General features: G+C 40.5%; 1 protein-coding gene across 3 annotated transcripts in view; it reads left to right on the forward strand.

Annotated features, from left to right (window-relative positions):
- Positions 1-20,299, forward strand: part of LOC114652857 (WD repeat-containing protein 70) — a 444,610-nt gene that overhangs the window by 299,718 nt on the left and 124,593 nt on the right. For all 3 annotated transcript variants that reach the window (XM_051928488.1, XM_051928489.1, XM_051928490.1), the window contains one exon: positions 17,486-17,585. In XM_051928488.1, the coding sequence (XP_051784448.1) occupies positions 17,486-17,585 (100 nt within the window). The remainder of the gene's footprint in view (positions 1-17,485; positions 17,586-20,299) is intronic.

Raw genomic sequence — 20,299 nt, forward strand, 5'->3', positions numbered from 1 at the left:
ACACCAGGTGTTACAGACTCAAATCAAATGTATGTTTTATTATATTGTAGAAATAATAATAATAATAATAATAGCAGCTCACTACTCAAAACATGGAGTGCCTGGTCTCGAACCTGGGACCTTCGGGGTATAAGGCAGCAGTTCTTACCTCTACATCATTCAAGAATATGTATAAACTCCCTGTCAATTTACATTTGAGCTTGAGTTTTTAACTCATTGACAGCCACATTTAAATCAAATGCTTTTTTTTCTTTGGTTATATTTTTGAATAAAAGCGCAGATGTTTATTTGATATTTGGACTAAAGTCTTCACACATTATACACTTCACGTTTTTATTAGTATAACATGGAAAAAGTTTCTGCTTTAGGTATGTGTTCAGCATTTCTTGCATTTCCTTTCATCCTACATTTACCCAGATCTTTGTAGACATGGAAAACACATGAAATTCATGTATTCCAAATAATGACGTGCTGTATTATTTACCCTATACAACTCCAGATCTCACACGCAGATAAGGAGCCTTGGCTTGAGCTGGAAGAACTTTTTTGCCTGAGCTGAGCTCCGTCAAGGCAGGGGATGGGACAGCAGGCTGCTTGCTGCTTGTGCTGATCGACGCATTTACAAAACAAAAGACGCTGATGGAGAGGAGTGATGGGATTTAAGGTGGGCCAGGATTATGAGATTTTTCATAGGCTTCAAGAATTCTGTTGTTAAACATACAATTGTTCAGCCAATGCTGAAGAAGCCCACTCTCGATCCCACAGTTCTTTCAAACTATAGACCTATTTCTAAGCTCCCGTTTTTGTTCAAAATTATGGAAAAGGTATTTTCTTTACAGTTACTTTCACATCTGTAGGATAACAGTCCATGTGATGTGTTTCAATCAGGTTTTTAAAAATGTCATGGTACAGAATCTACTTTGTTGAACGTGACAAATGATATTCTGTTAACCTTGAGCTCAGGTTCTTGTGCAGTCTTAGTTCTATTGGATCTTAGTGCTGCATTTGGCATGATGGATCTTGTGGTTCTAGGGCGGCACGGTGGCGCAGTGGGTAGTGCTGCTGCCTCGCAGTTGGGAGATCTGTTGGACCTGGGTTCGATTCCCGAGTCCTCCCTGCGTGGAGTTTGCATATTCTCCCCGTGTCTGCCTGGGTTTCCTTCCGGGCGCTCCGGTTTCCTCCCACATTCCAAAGACATGCAGGTTAGGTGGATTGGCGATTCTAAATTGGCCCTAGTGTGTGCTTGGTGTGTGGGTGTGTTTGTGTGTGTCCTGCGGTGGGTTGGCACCTTGCCCAGGATTGTTTCCTGCCTTGTGCCCTGTGTTGGCTGGGATTGGCTCCAGCAGACCCCCGTGAGCCTGTGTTCGGATTCAGCGGGTTGGAAAATGGATGGATGGATGGATCTTGTGGTTCTATTTAAATGGCTGGAGTATGAAGTTTTCATTCAAGTTTGTGCATTGAAATGGTATGAGTCCTACTTTAAAGATAGATCTATGTCTGTTAACATAGATAATAACCTCCCAGCCAGCACCTCTCATAAAAGGTGTTTCACAAGGTTCCATTTTGGCACCTCTTTAATTTGCCCTATATATGCTCCCCTTGAGGACCATCTTTCAAAAACATGGTTTCATTTACTATTGCTATGATTATGATACCCAGCTATACTAAATGCAGCAGATAGATTTTTAACTCTTTGAGGGCTGAATATTTTTTCCAAAAAACAATGGTTTCACACAGAAATCAACATAAAATGACTGTTGCTGCATGCTGTGGCTGCCAGTTTGCTAAGAATGTGCATCAGGTGGTCTTTGCGTGGCTGGGACAAAGTCGCAGTGCATTGCAATCTGGTTTCTACCTCTTATCATTATTAAGTGGCAGTCCTCCCTGGCGAACAATTTCAGTACAACGATTAGCTGGGGACCAATCAGCTGAAGCTGGAACCTCACATTCGTTTTCAATCACTTGTATCAAAATCTGAGTCCGACAAGTCATAGTCCAGTTCAGAGATAATAGGCAAAACGTTGTCCACGGAGTATTTTGCTTTACACATTTGCTTTGATCTCTCGCCAGATGTCAGTACCATTTCTGCCGCTGTTTACGCCTTGCTACTCATGCGAGTGCAGGAAATCTCAGTCATACCAATGAATCTAACTTTCCTTCTAGCAACGAGAGTCCAACTAAAACATAATGGGTGGTTTTGTCATAGTTTACAGTCAATTAGCATCGTCAACTCCTCCTTTTGACAAAAGTCGACATCAGCCCTAAAAGAGTTAATGAGCACTAGAAAAAAGGTTCACATCTCCCCTGTACTAGCCTCACTCCACTGGCTACCGGTGAGATTTTGTATTGATGTTAAAATTTTGTTGTTTATTTTTAAACACTTGAATGGTCTTGCTCCAAAATACATCTGCGATGTCCTTCATCCCCACTCAGCACCAAAGGCATTGAGATCATCCAGATAACTGCTCCTCGTAGTTCCAAGATCTCTGCTGAAGTCTAGGGGAAACAGAGCTTTGTCAGTTATTGCTCCAAGGCTTGAGAATGATCTGCTTCAAGTCATCATCCTTTATTGAGGCTTTTAAAACTCATCTTAAGACCCACATCTTCTCCTCCACTTTCACTATGTATAAGGGTTGTGCGGGATGGTCTTAATTGACTGTTTTATTAATCTGTTTTTATACTATTGATTGTATTGTGTTTATTTTACTGCCCCTTTGTACAGCACTTTGACTTAACATCTGTTGTTTTAAATGCGCTTTTATAAATAAATGTGATGTGACTTGACTTGAGAAATGTCAGTTTGCATTAGATTACTCTCATAGTTAAAAACCCTTTTTTGTCAAAGATTTGGCAATAGCATCTCACTTTTAATTAACCATTTCAAGTCTGTTTGATGTATTGACAAATATATCTATTAAACATCACTTAAGATTTTTAAACCCAGATGAGTAAACACCATGTCTGGTTTGCCTGGAGAGACTGAGCAGGCAGAGCATGACTCCTCACCAGAAAGCTAAATGCTTCTGACAAGACATCTTCCTCAAATAAAATAATGCATCTGTTAAAGTCATCCCTACAAAAACAGTTTCAAAGTCCTATAACATGGCCCCTCATCTCCTTCACTTGTATGTTAAGTGTTAATATTGTAAACAAGTTACCAGAAATTTCTGAAAGGTCAAGTTCTGACAATAAATTAATCTTTTATCTGTTACAATTATACTGTGACTTGCCCCTTTCTGCCTTTGTTCTCAATGTGGACTTTCCTGCATGACTTTTGCTAGGAATCCCTCAGACTTCACCTTTGATGATTATGAGGACTTAGTAGTACTGATTTCTCACTAACTCAGCGAGAGCACTCCCTGTCCTAAAGAAGAATTGTCAAGTTTGCTGTGTTGACTTGAATTAATTTTTCACCTTTTAGGTCCCAGTTTTGAGTTTGAAATTAAGTGTGGGACTGCAAGCATAAAAGGAGCCTTACCATAATTGTAATATTATTGCAACAGAGACATGTCTAAATAACAAAGATAGGGATGCGTGTAACATATATGGGTACACATTTTTAGGAATGATAACAGAAAAGAATGGGGGAGGGGGTTGCTGTTAATGTAAAGCAGAATTTAAATCCCTGTGTTCTGCAGTTGGACGATGAGTCACATTTTAGTGAGATTGTCTGGATTTGTCTGGAAACCATTTGGGAAAGTGGCCTTATTTTAGGAGTGTGCTATAGACACACCAATTAAGATAGTAATTCCAGTGCACATCCTATTAAATTAAAAAGGCAATTTTACAGGGGGATATTAAAGTCATGGGGGGCTTTGACTACCTGAATATTAACTGGGCTAACTTTTCAGATAGTGAATTACAAGAGAAAAAGTTTATAGATGTATTCAATGTATTCAAAGACAAAAATGGTAGACTCTACACAAGTTATTTCTCCTATGTGATTTCTTACTGGCGTATCACTAAGGGAGGCGTATCACCTTTTTATATTATATCTACTGTATATCGTTTCGGGTTATGTAACATACCGCAATTACAAAAGAACTTATTCCGACCAGGGCACTAGCGTCCCCTGCTGGATAGAAGTGGCGACAAGGGTGGGATTGTGGCTAAATTACTAACCACATCATATTTATAATGCATCATATATATATATACATACACTATTGATAATGATGGCATGGAAGGTCTCGGTCAGTATGTTAGGATGGTCGCGTGCACAGTCATGGACTCCCATGGCCGAGTTATACTGCCCTAAATGCCTGGCCCTAACTGGAATGGGATATTAATCCTGTGAAAGTGCAAGAGGCTTTCTTGGAAGATGGGCTACAGTGCAGGGGCACGAAAAACAGATAGCTGCCGGATGCAATAAATTGTAAAATAACAGTTTTAAACTTATGGACACGAGACTGGTTGTCCGGAATAAAGCGAAACGGCACCCGGGTGGACAACACAGATTAATCAACTGCCGTATGGATGTCCAAAGCCTGCCAGAGAAATAAGCGCCATGTTGGGGAACAGTTATTCAATAAGTTACACCATTAGCCATTAGAAATAATATTTTGTAAAGCTATGAAGAACTGCGCGTTATTAAGAGTTAATGCATGCAGGCATGCATTTAACTTGTCGTATGATGAGTCACACATCCAGCGGGTCTAGCAGTCATTTACGTAAAGATGAACAATGTCAATGACGATAAAATCTTGATTGCGCTCAATTAAACAATTGTAGAAATCTTTAATGGCATAATAGCAGCCCGATATAATCCAAAATATACTATTCGTCCACCTGTTAAAAGTGCAGTTTATGAGCTGTGCAGCTGTTGCTGTGTCCAAAAGGTTAAAAGTAGCACCCCCCAAAACTAAAAAAAGTGTCATAAAACGTGTGTTAAACAAATACACCATCTAGTAGGACATAGAAAACACACAGAAACTATGAAATTATTGAAGTTATCTTATAAGTATTACCTAAATTACAAACGTGTTATAAGCTAGTGTTAAAAAGGAAACTGCACACTGTGTACACAAATAGCACTAAAATATAAAGAGCTCTAACTTAAATTGCAAAACGAACTTATTTCCAGGGAGCTAGCGCCTCCTAGAGGAAAACAGTCCAGTCAGTGTTCAAAAGCTATTAACAAGCCTTATGGAATTTAGATTATATAGCATGACGTGTAAAGTATAAGTCAAAGGAGGTTATGCTTAAGCTTTATCACACAATAGTGAGGCCCCATCTGGAGTACTGTGGCAGTTTTGATTTCTAGGCTACAAAAAAAAAGTCCACAGAAGAGTAACTAGGCTGATTTCAGGACTGCTGGAGATGAGTTGTGAGGAAAGCTTAAAAGAGCTATACCTTTTCAGTTTAAGTAAAACATTATAAGTTGACATGATTGAAGTGTTTAAAGTAATGAAGGGAATTACTACATTGGGTTGAGATTGTTACTTTAAAATGAGTTCCATCAATAACACTGGGACACAGTTGGAAACTTATTAAGGTAATGTTTTGTACAAACATTAGGAAGGTTTTCTTCACATAAAGAACCATACACACATGGTATAAGTTACCTGTTAGTGTGATATAAAGTAGGACCGGGGACCTTCAAAACTAGACTTGATGTTGTTTTAGAGAAATTAAGTGGATAGTACTGGGGAGCTTTGTCTGCCTAAATGGCCTGTTCTTGTCTAAATTTTTATACTGTCCTAATGTTCTGAAAGTCTTTAAGCATCATAGAACTCACTACAGCAACATGATGTTCATTGCTTGTTCATAAAATTATATAAAGTTAAAATTGACACCAACATACAAAACTGGCTTATCAGAGAAGAATATACAGTGATCCCCCGCCTATCGCGGAAGTTACATTCCAGACCCATCAGCGATAGGTGAAAATCCACGATATAGAAAGACCATATAAATAAACATTTTTTTTATAGTTTAAGCTTTAAAATACCCCTCTCACACGCTTTAAACACATGTAAACTTATTAAAACACACTTTGTAAACACATATGATATGTGGATGTCGGGCTAAGGATATGAGTAACATCTCATCTATTATAAAAAAAAAAAAAAAATCTTGGCAGGGTGACCAGAGAGACAAGGCATGATCTTCTCGGAAGACAATTTGACGTCCCGCGAGATACATTTTAACCTCACGCAAGACAAGGCAGTGAGACAGAAGAACAGCTGCTGTACAGGCTTCTAACACTAGAATTACAAGAGCCAATGAAAAGTCAACTTTTCACTACATTAATAATGGCTAACATGGTACAACACCCTAGTACTACAGAGTCAACGAAAAAAAACTCGTAAATCCAGCCCACCTTAAATCCCTTCACACCTCTCCGTCAGCCTCATTTGTCGTCTAAATGTGTTGATAATGTGTTGGTAAGCCCAAGCAGCCTGCTATACCATCTCCTCCCCGCCCCCCCCTGCCTCAGAACGGGCAAGAAGTTCTCCCAGTTCCTGCCTTGATTGATTATCTGGGAGTGAGCTACCCAGAATTGTAAGGGGGAATAATTTGATGTGTGTTTTGTGTCTATAACAATCTATGTAAACACATTGTTAAAACAGAAATGTTGGATGGTATAGCAGGCTGCTTACTGCTTGAGCTTATCGACACATTTAGAAGACAAAAGATGCTGAATGGAGACATGTGAGTGAATTTAAGGTGGGCCAGATTTACAAGTTTTCTCGTAAACTCTGGTAATTCTAGTGTTAAATGATCAATGCACAGAGCAACAAGCAGAACACGCATTTTGGCAGAAGCAGCACAAAGCCAGTAGCTGATCCGTCCGCTTCTCCTTAGTGTGCGTTCAGCTCCCCCCCTTCACAACGCAAGAAAGAGAGACACGAAGTGGCAGGAGCATAGCGCCCCTCCGGGGGGGTTGAGCGAAGCGTTCGAGACCAGATCATCTCGGAGAGACACTTTGACGACACGCGAGACTAGACATTACAACCTTAGGAAGCAAAACCCATGAGACGGGGACTTTTGCACGTCACACCCTACTTACAAACAATTTAAAACAAGTTCTCGGACATCAAACCTAGCAGTTATTGGAATGCTTTTGGCGGACACACTTCAGGTGCTCCCAGCTCTTAAAACAACGACAAACAGAACACACAGCTTGCCAGCAGCAGCTGCAGCAAGCCAGCAAATGATCCGAGCGCATCTCCTTTGCGTGCATGCAGCCCTCACCCCCAACCCCTTCAGAACGGTAGTGACAGAGACGCAAAGTGGCAAAAGGACAGCTGCTGTACAGGCTTTTAAATGATTGACACAAAGCGCGACAAGCAGAACACACAGCTGGCCAGCAGCAAGATAACAGCTGAACCGATCGCATCTCTTTAGCGTGCATTCAGAACCCCATTCACAACGTAAGCAGCATTATAAGTCCCGTGAGAAACAGATTTAACCATGCCCGGGGCAGGAAATAAAGGATAAATATTATTTTTACAAAAGTTTTAAAGTAAAAATGAAAATAATGCATATGTAACAATATCCATGAAAATGACAATCTCTTTAAATTGTTTATCCGGTAAACCAAACCCAGGGGTTGGCAAGTGAAGCAAGCAGGGGGGCAGAGCCCCCTAGTAATAATAATAATAATAATAACTCCACGATGTAGCGAGGGCACGATAGCTCAACCGCGATATAGCGGGGGATCACTGAACCTCGGTTCATGACCATAATTCGTTCCAAAACTCTGGTCTTAAACCGATTTGGTCGTGAACCAAAGCAATTTCCCCCATAGGATTGTATGTAAATACAATTAATCCATTCCTCACCATACGAACTGTATGTAAATATATATTTTTTTTAAGTTTTTAAGCACAAATATAGTTAATTAAACCATAGAATGCACAGCGTAATAGTAAACTAAATGTAAAAGTATTGAATAACACTGAGAAAACCTTGAACAACAGAGAAAACTAATACTGCAATAGTTCGCGCTATAGCGCTACCAACTGCTGGCTAAAAACACTGCTTTTTTAATGAGTTTTAAGCACAGGGAAAAAAATGAACATTTGAAAAAATCTATAATTTAATAAACCACCAAGAAAAGTAACATTGTAACAATGCACGCTACGAACCGATCACTGTAAACAGAAGTGAAAACAAAATCAAGCCCAGTGCATTCTTTAACTGCCTTCCTACCTTATGCATCCAGCCCCCTCTCTCTCGCGCTGCCTGGGTGTGTGCGTCTGTCTCTCTTTTGCGCTGCCTGTGTGTGTGTGCGTCTCTTTCTCGCTCTGCCCGTGTGTGTGCGCGTCTCTCTCTCGCACTGCCTGTGTGTGTGCGTCTGTCTCTCTCGCGCTGCCTGTGTGTGTGCTCTCTCTCGCGCTACCTGTGTGTGTGCATCTGTCTCTCTTGCACTGCCTGTGTGTGTGCGCGTCTCTCTCTCTCACGCTGCATGTGTGTGTGTGCGCGTCTCTCTCTCTTGCGCTGCCTGTGTGTGCGTCTGTCTCTCTCTCGCGCTGCCTGTGTGTGTGCTCTCTCTCTCTCGCGCTGCCTGTGTGTGTGTGTGTGTGTGTGTGCGTGCGTGTGTGTGTGTGTGTGTGTGTGCGTGTGTGTGCGTGTGCGTCTCGCGCTCTCTCTCTCTTGCTCGCTGCACAGGAAATGCACAGGAAGAGACTGAACATGTACAAACCGAAAGGGAAACTGGCTTGTTTGTATACTGAGTGTGTGGTCGTGAACCAAGGCAAAAGTTTGGCGAACTTTTTGGTCATAAACCGATTTGTATGTGTACCGAGACGTTCATGAACCGAGGTTCCACTGTAGTTTCTTTGTGCCAAGGCCATCTCTGCAGTGGTTTTAAAATACTTTAAGCTATTTTCTAAGATTGAAGGATTGAATTTGGAAAGCACCTCCAAGGGTTTAACTAAAATTATTGCTGTTATCTAATAGGTTTTTTTCCCTCTGCTAGCACCATCTTCATTTTTGTCCACCTCTTTATGACTTGCTTTACCGCACAAATTGTGTACTTGAGCAAGAGGACATGGAAAATGTGAAACAGACAAAATAACTCTGACATAGTTTGTAGTCTCTTTTCTGCCTTCTGACTTAAGGAGTTAGGTCAAGAAAAAACATCAGGTCCATTCAAGCTAAACAACTACAGGTATTTTAAAGAGCAACTGATTAAATGTGAATCAATGTTTATAAATATTAATTATATGTAGTGGCATTTTTGGCATAAAAATCTTGTGCAGGCCTGGGAGAGAGACAGCCATAAAATGAGTCCCTACAGACTATGTATTTGTGAAAGTGTGTATGTGAGAGAGAGAGAGAGAAATACAGTGGACTGTAACACCCGGGGAAATAAAACTATTGATTTACTGTATGCAAACGTTAAAGACGCATACAGCGCCACCCCGCTGCCTGCGCTTGGGAAAGCAGATCATAACCTGGTTCTGCTTCAGCCTCACTACAAACCAAAAGTGAAGGTCCTACCTATAACTACATGCTCATTCAGGAAGTGGTCCCCTGAGGCAGAGAAGGCTCTTAGAGAATGCTTTGGAACTACAGACTGGGATATCCTGCAGGGATCACATAGTGAGAACATTGAGGAGGTTGTTGACTGCACTACTGATTACATCAACTTCTGTATGGACATTGTAGTTCCAGTAAGAACTGTATGCTGCTATGCTAACAACAAGCCATGGATTACAAGTGACATCAAGGGCCTTTAGAACCAGAAGAAAAGGGCTTTTAAAAGCGGTGATCAGCATGAGCTCAAGCGCGTACAGAAGGAACTCCGAGTCCAGCTCAGGGTGGCGAAGGAGCAATACAGGAGAAAGCTGGAGCAGAAGTTGCAGAATAACAGCATGAAGGAAGTGTGGGATGGGATGAAGATCATCACTGGCTGCAGCTCGAAGTGGGGTGCCACCATCGAGAGAGACGTGAAGAGAGCAAACCAAATGAACAACTTCTTCAACAGGTTTGACCACCCTAACCCACTCTCACTCTCACCTCGGAGTACTGCATCCTCCACACATCCTTCTGCTGATACCAGCATAGGAGAGACATCCCCACCCATAATTACAACAGTGCAGGTGAGCAGAGAGCTGAGGAGACTTTGTGCCAGCAAAGCAGCGGGTCCAGATGGAGTATCTCCACGACTGCTGAAGGTCTATGCATCGGAGCTGGGGGGTTCTCTACAGCACATCTTCAACCTGAGCCTGGAACAGGGGAGAGTCCAGAGGCTTTGGAAAACATCTTGCATCACCCCAGTCCCAAAGGTATCACGTCCTAGTGAGCTGAATGACTTCCGGCCTGTTGCTCTGACATCACATGTGATGAAGACCATGGAGAGGCTGATGCTTCACCACCTTAGGCCACAGGTTCAACACGCCCTTGACCCTTTGCAGTTTGCATATCAGGAGAAGGTGGGAGCGGAGGATGCCATCATCTATATGCTACACCGATCCCTCTCCCACTTGGACAGATGCAGTGGTGCTGTAAGAATTATGTTTCTAGACTTCTCTAGCGCCTTCAACACAATCATAGGGACAAGCTGACAGAGATGGGAGTTGATTCATACCTGGTGGCATGGATCGTGGACTATCTTAAAGACAGACCTCAGTATGTGCGTCTTGGGAACTGCACGTCTGACATTGTGGTCAGCAACACAGGAGCGCCACAGGGGACTGTACTTTCTCCGGTCCTGTTCAGCCTATATACATCGGACTTCCAATACAACTCGGAGTCCTGCCACGTGCAAAAGTTCGCTGATGACACTGCTATCGTGGGCTGCATCAGGAGTGGGCTGGAGGAGGAGTATAGGGACCTAATCAATGACTTTGTTAAATGGTGCGACTCAAACCACCTACACCTGAACACCAGCAAAACCAAGGAGCTGGTGGTGGATTTTAGGAGGCCCAGACCCCTCATGGACCCCGTGATCATCAAAGGTGACTGTGTGCAGATGGTGCAGACCTATAAATATCTGGGAGTGCAGCTGGATGATAAATTAGACTGGACTGCCAATACTGATGCTCTGTGCAAGAAAGGACAGAGCCGACTATATTTCCTTAGAAGGCTGGTGTCCTTCAACATCTGCAATAAGATGCTGCAGATGTTCTATCAGACGGTTGTGGCGAGCGCCCTCTTCTCTGCGGTGGTGTGCTGGGGAGGCAGCATTAAGAAGAAAGACGCCTCACGCCTGGACAAACTGGTGAGGAAGGCAGGCTCTATTGTTGGCATGGAGCTGGACAGTTTAACATCTGTGGCAGAGCGACAGGCGCTCAGCAGGCTCCTATCAATTATGGAGAATCCACTGCATCCACTAAATAGTATCATCTCCAGACAAAAGAGCAGCTTCAGCGACAGACTGCTGTCACTGTCCTGCTGCACTGACAGATTGAGGAGATCGTTCCTCCCCTAAACTATGCAACTCTTCAATTCCACCCGGGGGGGTAAACGTTAACATTTAACATTATACAAAGTTTTTGTCTGTTTTTTACCTGCATTATTATCAATCTTTAATTTAATATTGTTTATTCTATCAGTATGTTGCTGCCGGAGAATGTGAATTTCCCATTGGGATTAATAAAGCTATCTATCTATCTATCTATCTATCTATCTATCTATCTATCTATCTATCTATCTATCTATCTATCTATCTATCCATCCATCCATCCATCCATCCATCCATCCATCCATCCATCCATCCATCCATCCATCCATCCATCCATCCATCCATCCATCCATCCATCCATCCATCCATCCATCCATCCATCTTAAAGAGCAGCATTTAGGAGACCAGCTCCAATGCTTAAATCCATTGGCTTGGATACATGGCCTCTGCCAAGTTTTGGGAAGGATTCTGACTTATATTCTGACTGAAAATTAATGTAGATGTTGTCTCCGGAGAAGTAAGAGAATGTGTAAGCAGTGGATGTTGCAGGAAAAAAAATCACTGGAAATGCATAAATGGAGCCCAGGAAGGTTGTAGCAGCAGCAGTGGTGGGGAGGAAGGAGACAGGCTTCAGTAACAGTAACCTTGTGTATTATCGTGGTATTCCCCTTGAATTACCCTTACTTTCTTCAGGGATAAGTGAATCCACCAGGTTCATTATTGGATTGGTCTACTCTTGCATCTTAAGATTAACACATACACATGTAGATATACGCATACACACAGACCCTAACCACAAAAATGCCGGTTTAATGATGTATACATAGCCAGTTATTCACTAGCACTTTAACTCACACAAGTACCGTATGAATAACATATGCACAGCGTCTTTTCCTAGTATTTCTAGAGACTTACCTTTGGCAGACCTATATATTACTTTTGGTCCACAAGAATATATTCAAACATACAAAGGCTCAACATTCATGGCTATAGGCCATTTATCAACCAATGAATTCTTTACTTTACATACTGTTCACTATTGGATAGAGCTTTCCTCCTCAGCCAGATAAAACTTATGGCACTTCCTTACTGCTACAGGTGCTCTAAATATTTACCTTATTACTTCAATCACTCTAGATATAAAGACAAATTATAGAAATTTAAAAAGCAATGTGGCATTTGTTAAAGAACAGTAATACCAATAGGATAAGGTATAAAAGAAAAATAAGAAAATATACATAGTAAAGTCTGGATATACAGGGTGGTGCAGGGAAATGGGAAATTTTCAGTTGATGTTTAATGCATGAATAAAATACAATACATACATACAAAATACATTTAATGATGAAATGTATTACACAGGATATGCAATTAATGATGGTAATCAATATTCATTTTATGTTTTGAAAAAAACATCATGAAGGTGTTGTCCATTTCTCTGTACACATTCTGAGAGCCTGTTGTGGAAATTCTGCATTGCTCAACGTAACATGTCAAGAGGAATGCCAGCGATTTCCTCTTCAATCCTCCTTTTTAGTTCAGCAATGGCTGCTTGTCGTGTGAGTTACACTTGGCTTTTAAGATTTTCCCCACAGAAAAAAAAAACACAATCAGTGAGATCTGGGGATCTCGGAAGTCATGGAATGTCACCATTGTGTGAAATGACGCGCCTTCCAAGCAATCATTGAATAGCTGCCATCTATTATCAGGCAGTATGTGAAGTGGCTCCACCTGGGGACTTTTTTTTTTAAGGCTGAACCAGCTTATTTGAGATAACATACTCATGTTGTAATCAGATGAGCAGACGGGACATGATCATGATGTCCCAACCGATAATGATGCCAAAATTCCCTTTGTGCAGCAGTCGCACTTTCACCATTCTTATAAAAGGCTTTCACAGCGAACACTTCTTGAGCACCACTCCACTGCTCCACACACTTTCACCATTCTTATAAATGGCTTTCACAGCGAACACTTCTTGCGCACCACTCCACTGCTCCATTGTAACTATTGGCAAGGGTTTCTAAACAAGGTCACATTGGTCCCAAACAACTGCCAACACCCCAGGGTCGCCAACACCTACTTCTAAAATTTCATGTTTCCCTGCGGCACCATATATAGTCTTAAAAAGCTTACTGAAAGAAATTAGAGACGTTAAAGATGAATGTACCCGGGCAGCTTTTTGATTCAGCAATTGGAGAAATGCATGAATTATATCCTCCGATGTTAAAATGAAATTGTCACATGTGTTCTTGTCTCTCCTGCTGATATCACCTTCAGTCATTGCTGTTTCTTCTTCTGATGTCACTCTCAGACAAGGCGTATTTATTTTAAAATTCCACGTGGGATTCCAGAACATGTGATGTTACACACATTTAACTGGCTGGTTGTTCGTATAATACATGACTTTGCTTACAGTCTTTGATCTTTTATTTATATCCGAATTCTTTCCTTTCCCAAGCTGTAAACCAATTTGCCGATTCATAGTCCTAGATGTGACCATCTAGTCGCAGGTTATAAAGCAATCAGTACAGCCTGAGGCATCATCCTGGTCTTTTACTTTATATGCACAGATGTTTTAAAAATGAGGTACACTTCAGGAAGTGGAGGTGCTTTGATGTTAATTACCTACTTAATTATTAAATTCATCTTGTCCATCTTGAGAAAAATATTTGTTTCAAGGTGATATAGTTAATGAAGAGAAGGCACTTTGATGTTAACTGTCCTTGTAAAATTAAGTTCATTTTTGTTTTGTGTGGGCCACAGCATGCAGCAACAGATGCCTGAAATAGCAGCACTAGGGTAACACATACTGCGCAAAGTCAGCTCAGCAGCCAGCAGCTGACAGTGGTAGCTGTGCAAAGACAGCTTAGTAGCTGGTCAGCTGTGCATTCCTTGTGGCCACTGAGCTCTCCCCACACAGCCGCCACCAGAGATGGTGAACAGGCGGCAACAATACAAAGAAATGTTGACTGGATGTTGATGTTGACTGAAATGTTGACAGACTGGACTATTGTAATGCACTCCTCATCGGGATAACCAACAAGAGCCTTCAAAAGCTACAACAAATTCAAAATAGTGCTGCAAGAATCCTGATGAGGGTGCGGAAATATGAACACATTTCACAAATCTTTCAATCACTTCATTGGCAAACTCTGTTTGTTTACTCACCAGTGTATCCATGGAAATGCTCCACAGTATCTTAAAGAACTCCTTATACTAAAATCCACTACAAGAAACCTCCATTTTACAAATACCTACCGCGTTCGCCCCCCGTGACCAAACTTCATACAATGGGAGACCGAGCCTTTGCAGCCACTGCTCCACAGCTCTGGAATGCCCTACCAGAAAGCCTAAGAATACAGCAGATTGTGGGCTGTTTTAAAAAACAGCTAAAGGCTTTTCTATTTAGGAAAGCTTATTAACAAGAATGCTATAATTATTGTTGTTTTATCTCAGTTTTTATCTTGCTTTGCCTTTGTTTACTTTTTATGTTGCACTTTGAGATTTACTTCTAATGTGCCCCTATAAATAAAATGCATTATTATTATTATTATTAAATGTGGTGTGTACCTCTTGTCATCATACAATTAGGTCCATAAATATTTGGACAGAGACAACTTTTTTCTAATTTTGGTTCTGTACATTACCACTATGAATTTTAAATGAAATAATGATGCAGTTGAAGTGCAGACTTTCAGCTTTAATTCAGTGGGGTGAACAAAACGATTGCATAAAAATGTGAGGCAACTAAAGCATTTTTTAACACAATCCCTTCATTTCAGGGGCTCAAAAGTAATTGGACAAATCAAATAACTGGAAATAAAATGTTCATTTGTAATACTTGGTTGAAAACCCTTTGCTGGCAATGACAGCCTGAAGTCTTGAACTCATGGACATCACCAGATGCTGGGTTTCCTCCTTTTTAAAGCTCTGCCAGGCCTTTACTGCAGCGGCTTTCAGTTGCTGTTTGTTTGTGGGCCTTTCTGTCTGAAGTTTAGTCTTCAACAAGTGAAATGCATGCTCAGTTGGGTTAAGATCAGGTGACTGACTCGGCCATTCAAGAATTTTCCACTTCTTTGCTTTAATAAACTCCTGGGTTGCTTTGGCTGAATGTTTTGGGTCATTGTCCATCTGTATCATGAAACGCCGCCCAATCAATTTGACTGCATTTAGCTGGATTTGAGCAGACAGTATGTCTCTGAACACCTCAGAATTCATTCAGCTGCTTCTGTCCTATGTCACATCATCAATAAACACTAGTGTCCCAATGCCACTGGCATCCATGCACGCCCAAGCCATCACACTGCCTTCACCGTGTTTTACAGATGATGTGGTATGCTTTGGATAAATGAGCTGTTTCACGCCTTCTGCATACTTTTTTCTTGCCATCATTCTGGTAGAGGTTGATCTTGGTTTCATCTGTCCAAAGAATGTTTTTCCAGAACTGTGCTGGCTTTTTTAGATGTTCTTTAGCAAAGTCCAATCTAGCTTTTCTATTCTTGAGGCTTATGAGTGGCTTGCACCTTGCAGTGCACCCTCTGTATTTACTTTCATGCAGTCTTCTCTTTATGGTAGACTTGATTATCGATACGCCTACCCCCTGGAGAGTGTTGTTCACTTGGTTGGCTATTGTGAAGGGGTTTCTCTTCACCATGGAAATGACTCTGCGATCATCCACCACTGTTGTCTTCCATGGACGTCCAGGTCTTTTTACGTTGCAGAGTTCACCAGTGCTTGCTTTCTTTCCCAGGATGTACCAAACTGTAGATTTTGCCACTCGTAATATTGTAGCAATTTCTTGGATGGGTTTTTTCTGTTTTCGCAGCTTAAGGATGGCTTCTTTCACCTGCATGGAGAGCTCATTTGACCGCATGTTGTCTGTTCACAGCAAAATCTTCCACATGCAAGCACCACACCTCAAATCAACTCCAGGCCTATTATCTGCTTAATTGATAATGACATAACGACGGACTTAACAACACCTGCCTATGAAATAGCCTTTGTCCAATGAAAAAAATACTGCAAGGTTGGTCAACACACAACAGCAGCCCAGAGCACCCACAAAAATTCACATACTCCAAAAGCAAGTATTTTCTACATAAGAAGTTGCATCAGAATATCATGAAAAATTGAAAAAATTTAGTTATGATAACTAAGTTGAACTTGCTATGTATATTTTAACAATGTTACTAAGGTGAGTTTATTACTGTTTTAAATTGTTGCACAATTGCTCCATCTGCTGGGGCTAGGAGAGCCCCATCTATCCTTAAAGGAATACTCAACCCAAAATTATATTTCTTATATACTGTATGTTACTTACCCCATGTAGGTTGCAGTGATGGCCAAGAAATTTTTTTAATCTCATGTTTCATGCAGAATGGAGAGAAAAAATTTTATGATATAATAGAAGCGAATAGTGATTAATGATGTACAATGGTAAACTATATGAAAAATGTCCATGGAAAAAGAATAACAAATCGCACATTTGTGTTGCATATTCCACATGTCAGCTGTCTAGATGTATGTATGAAGTTTGCACATTGTATGCTTTTTTTGCTAAAATATTGCTAAATATATACTTCTAGAATAATCTGCACACATCATAAACAGGAAACTAAAGCGTCATGGGATAGCCTTTTTGAATTGAAGAACCCCCTCATTCACTATTGTCTTCAGTTGAAAAAATTCCACTAGGCTTTAGTTTCCCGCTTATGATGTATGCAGATCATTCTGGAAGTATGCATTTTACAATATTTTTGTTATTAAGCATGGGTGTTTTTCACAGTTTGCCACTTTATGGCTTTGTTCACTATTGGCTTCTATTATAGTATAAACTTTTTCTCTCCATTCTGCATGAAAACATCAGATTAAAAATGTTTCTTGGCCATCACTATTAAGTATATTAGGTAAGTGACATATAAAAATATATAAATTTTGGCGGAAGTTCCTTTAATGCAAAGACTTCTTGAGTATATGTACCAGTCATATGTTATGTGTAGATTTTTGTGTTGGCTTTTAGATTAGCTTAAAACCTTGATTGATAGGTCTTTGATAGAAGCTTTATCTTTAATATTACTTTTAATTTTCTTTTTTTTTTCATTTGCTCTCCTTTCTCAATGTCTACAGGTACACACAAAATTCCACTGTCGGCAGGCTCATGTACCAGGTTCTGACACTTCCTGTCTGACATTCTCTTATGATGGTACTCTGCTAGCATCTAGGGGAGGTAAGGAGGAAACTCAATCCATTTTCTTACCTGCTTAACCCACTTCATGGAGGAACAATTAGGAGTTTATTCCAACACCATTTGGCACAAGGAACCTACCTAGGACAGGACAGTAAGGAAGAAAATGGAAACACAAAATGTGACCATGAAAACATGATTTTTTTTTTTTAATCTAGATTCCAGTTCCTGAACCTACAATGGCTCAGGAAGTATGCAGTCCCCTTTAGTTTTTTTCACATATTGCCTGGCACTAAAATCACTTAAATTCAATCTCCCAACCACCCTTCCCCTGCCCAAATCCCGAAACAACACCAAATACCCCATGACAATGCAACAACAGGATTTTAGAAATTTTTGGAAAGTTATTAAAAGCAATAACTGAAAAATCACATTGACAGATGTATTAAGACCCTTTACTTCACCGCAGCTGCTTTGGTGTCAATAACAGCTTGGAGTTTTATTGTGCGTAATGCCACCATCTTGAAACCTGTGGATTTGAGGATTTTCTGCCCTTCTTTTCTGCAGAGCCTCTCAGGTTCTATCAGCTTATAAGGAGATCGTTGGTTAATAGCTATTTTTGGTCTCTCCAGAGATGTTGAAGTCTGGGCCTGGAATTTTCCCTAAACCACTCATGTTGTTTTTGCTTTTTGTTTAGAGTCATTGAAATGTTGGAAGGCAGGCCTTCAACCCAGTCTGAGGTCTGCTATAGAGCCATTTGGTGCAGGTTTTCATTAAGGATATCTCTGGACTTTGCTACGTTCAGATTTCCCTCAACCATGTCTTGTCTCCCAGTCACTGCCACTGAAAAATTAACACAGAGATTGATGCTGTCACAGTTGTGCATCACCATTGGACTACTATTATGCAGGTGATGAATGGTGCCTGGTTTCCTTCAGACATGACGTTAATTTTGGTCTCATCAGACCACATACCCTTGTTCCTAGGTGCCCTTTTGCAAACTGAAGGTGGGCATCCATGTGTCATTTGATGAGGAGAGGCTTCTGCCTTGCAATTTTTGTCATAAAGTTAAGATCGAGTATTGCCACGATGGTTGTCCTTCTGAAAGTTGTTCCCATCTCCTGACAGGTTCTCTAAAGCTCAGCTAGAGTGACCATTGGGTTCTTGGTCACCTCTTTTACATTGACTGTTCTTCCACAATTACTCAGTTTATCTGGGTGACCATGTCTAGGAAAACTGTGCTCTTGTGAACTTTCAGTGCAGCAGGAATTTGTTGTAGCCTTCCCCAGGTCTGTGCCTTGACACAACACTGCCTTTAAGCTCTTCAAGCAATTCCTGTAACCTCATGGCTTAGTTTTTTCTCTGATAAACATTGTCAGATGTGACACCTTCTATAGACCAGGACTTGCCTTTCATAATCATGTCCACTCAGTTGAATTGAGGTGAACTTCAAAGAGAGTGTAGAAACATCTGAATTGTAATCCTTAAAACAGGTTATCCCAGAGACATATTTGAAGTGTCACAGCAAAGGGTCTGAATACTTGTGTCAATATGATATTTCAGTTTTTTCTTTTGATTAAGTTCACTAAAATTTGTTATCTCCTGTTTTCACTTTGCTGTTCTGGGCTATTGAGGGTTGCTTTCTGTGGGAACATTAAATTTAAATGAATTTAGCACAAAGCTGCAACATTAAATTCACTGTTTTAACTTTGTACAGTCTAGAGCAGTGTTTCCCAAACTCGGTCCTGGGGATTCGCTGTGGCTGCAGGTTTTTGTTCCAACCAGATTCCTAATCAGTGACAATGCCTGATAACACTGAGTGCATTTAATTACCTGGTATTTTTTTTCTTTTATTCTACATTCAGAAAAGCACAGCAGCATGATTTTTACATTTATAAGACATTTAGAAATATTTCTGCTTTTGCTATAGATTTAAATGCTTAACTCTCTTTTCATTATATTTTGCCCCTTCCCTGAGCAGTTTTCCCCCTTCGTTGTATCTTATTAATGACAATTAAAAAGGAGCAGAGCAGACACCCAGGCAAACAACACTGAATAAGCATAGGCTGCAACTACTTTAGCGTCAGACCAGCTAATTAGTACATAATGGATTAATTAAACAATTAGAACACCTGGAAAAGAAAAATGAAAATCAAGATGAAAATATTGTTAAAAAGAAAAAAAAAAACATTATTCCCATATAACTGCTTGGTACATTTTAATATAATTTTTTTTTTTTAGCAAACTTAGTTTTCTAATTTCTATTTTGTTCCCAAAACACAGAACTTGGGAAATAAAAATTCACTTAATTAGCCCAGAACTCCAATTAAAAACAGAAGCCTGTTGGAACAAAAACCCGCAGCCACAGGGGGTCCCCAGGACCGAGTTTGGGAAACGTTGGTCTAGAGTTTACAACAATGGACTTGTTCAGAAGAAGGTCAACAGATTAAAGCTAATATTAAAACATAAATTTAAGAAAGTTATCATTACAAAGCAGATGATACAGATAGTAACATGCCTGGAGTTAGAAACAGTCAAAAAGTATTACAGCTATAGTTCTTTCATTAAATATATGTTAATTTCATGTTGTAGTATAAAGCAAATGTGAAGTTATGAAAATAGTTTGCACTACTTTTACAATATATAAGTGATGCTAATATATTATGCATTATCTATATATATAATTCACTAAGCCGCCGCCAGCACAAGCAAGACACCCATGAAAGCACGCAGGACGGAGCCACGCCCACCAACTC

Source organism: Erpetoichthys calabaricus, chromosome 5, assembly GCF_900747795.2.
Source record: "Erpetoichthys calabaricus chromosome 5, fErpCal1.3, whole genome shotgun sequence".
Classification (NCBI taxonomy): Eukaryota; Metazoa; Chordata; class Cladistia; order Polypteriformes; family Polypteridae; genus Erpetoichthys; species Erpetoichthys calabaricus.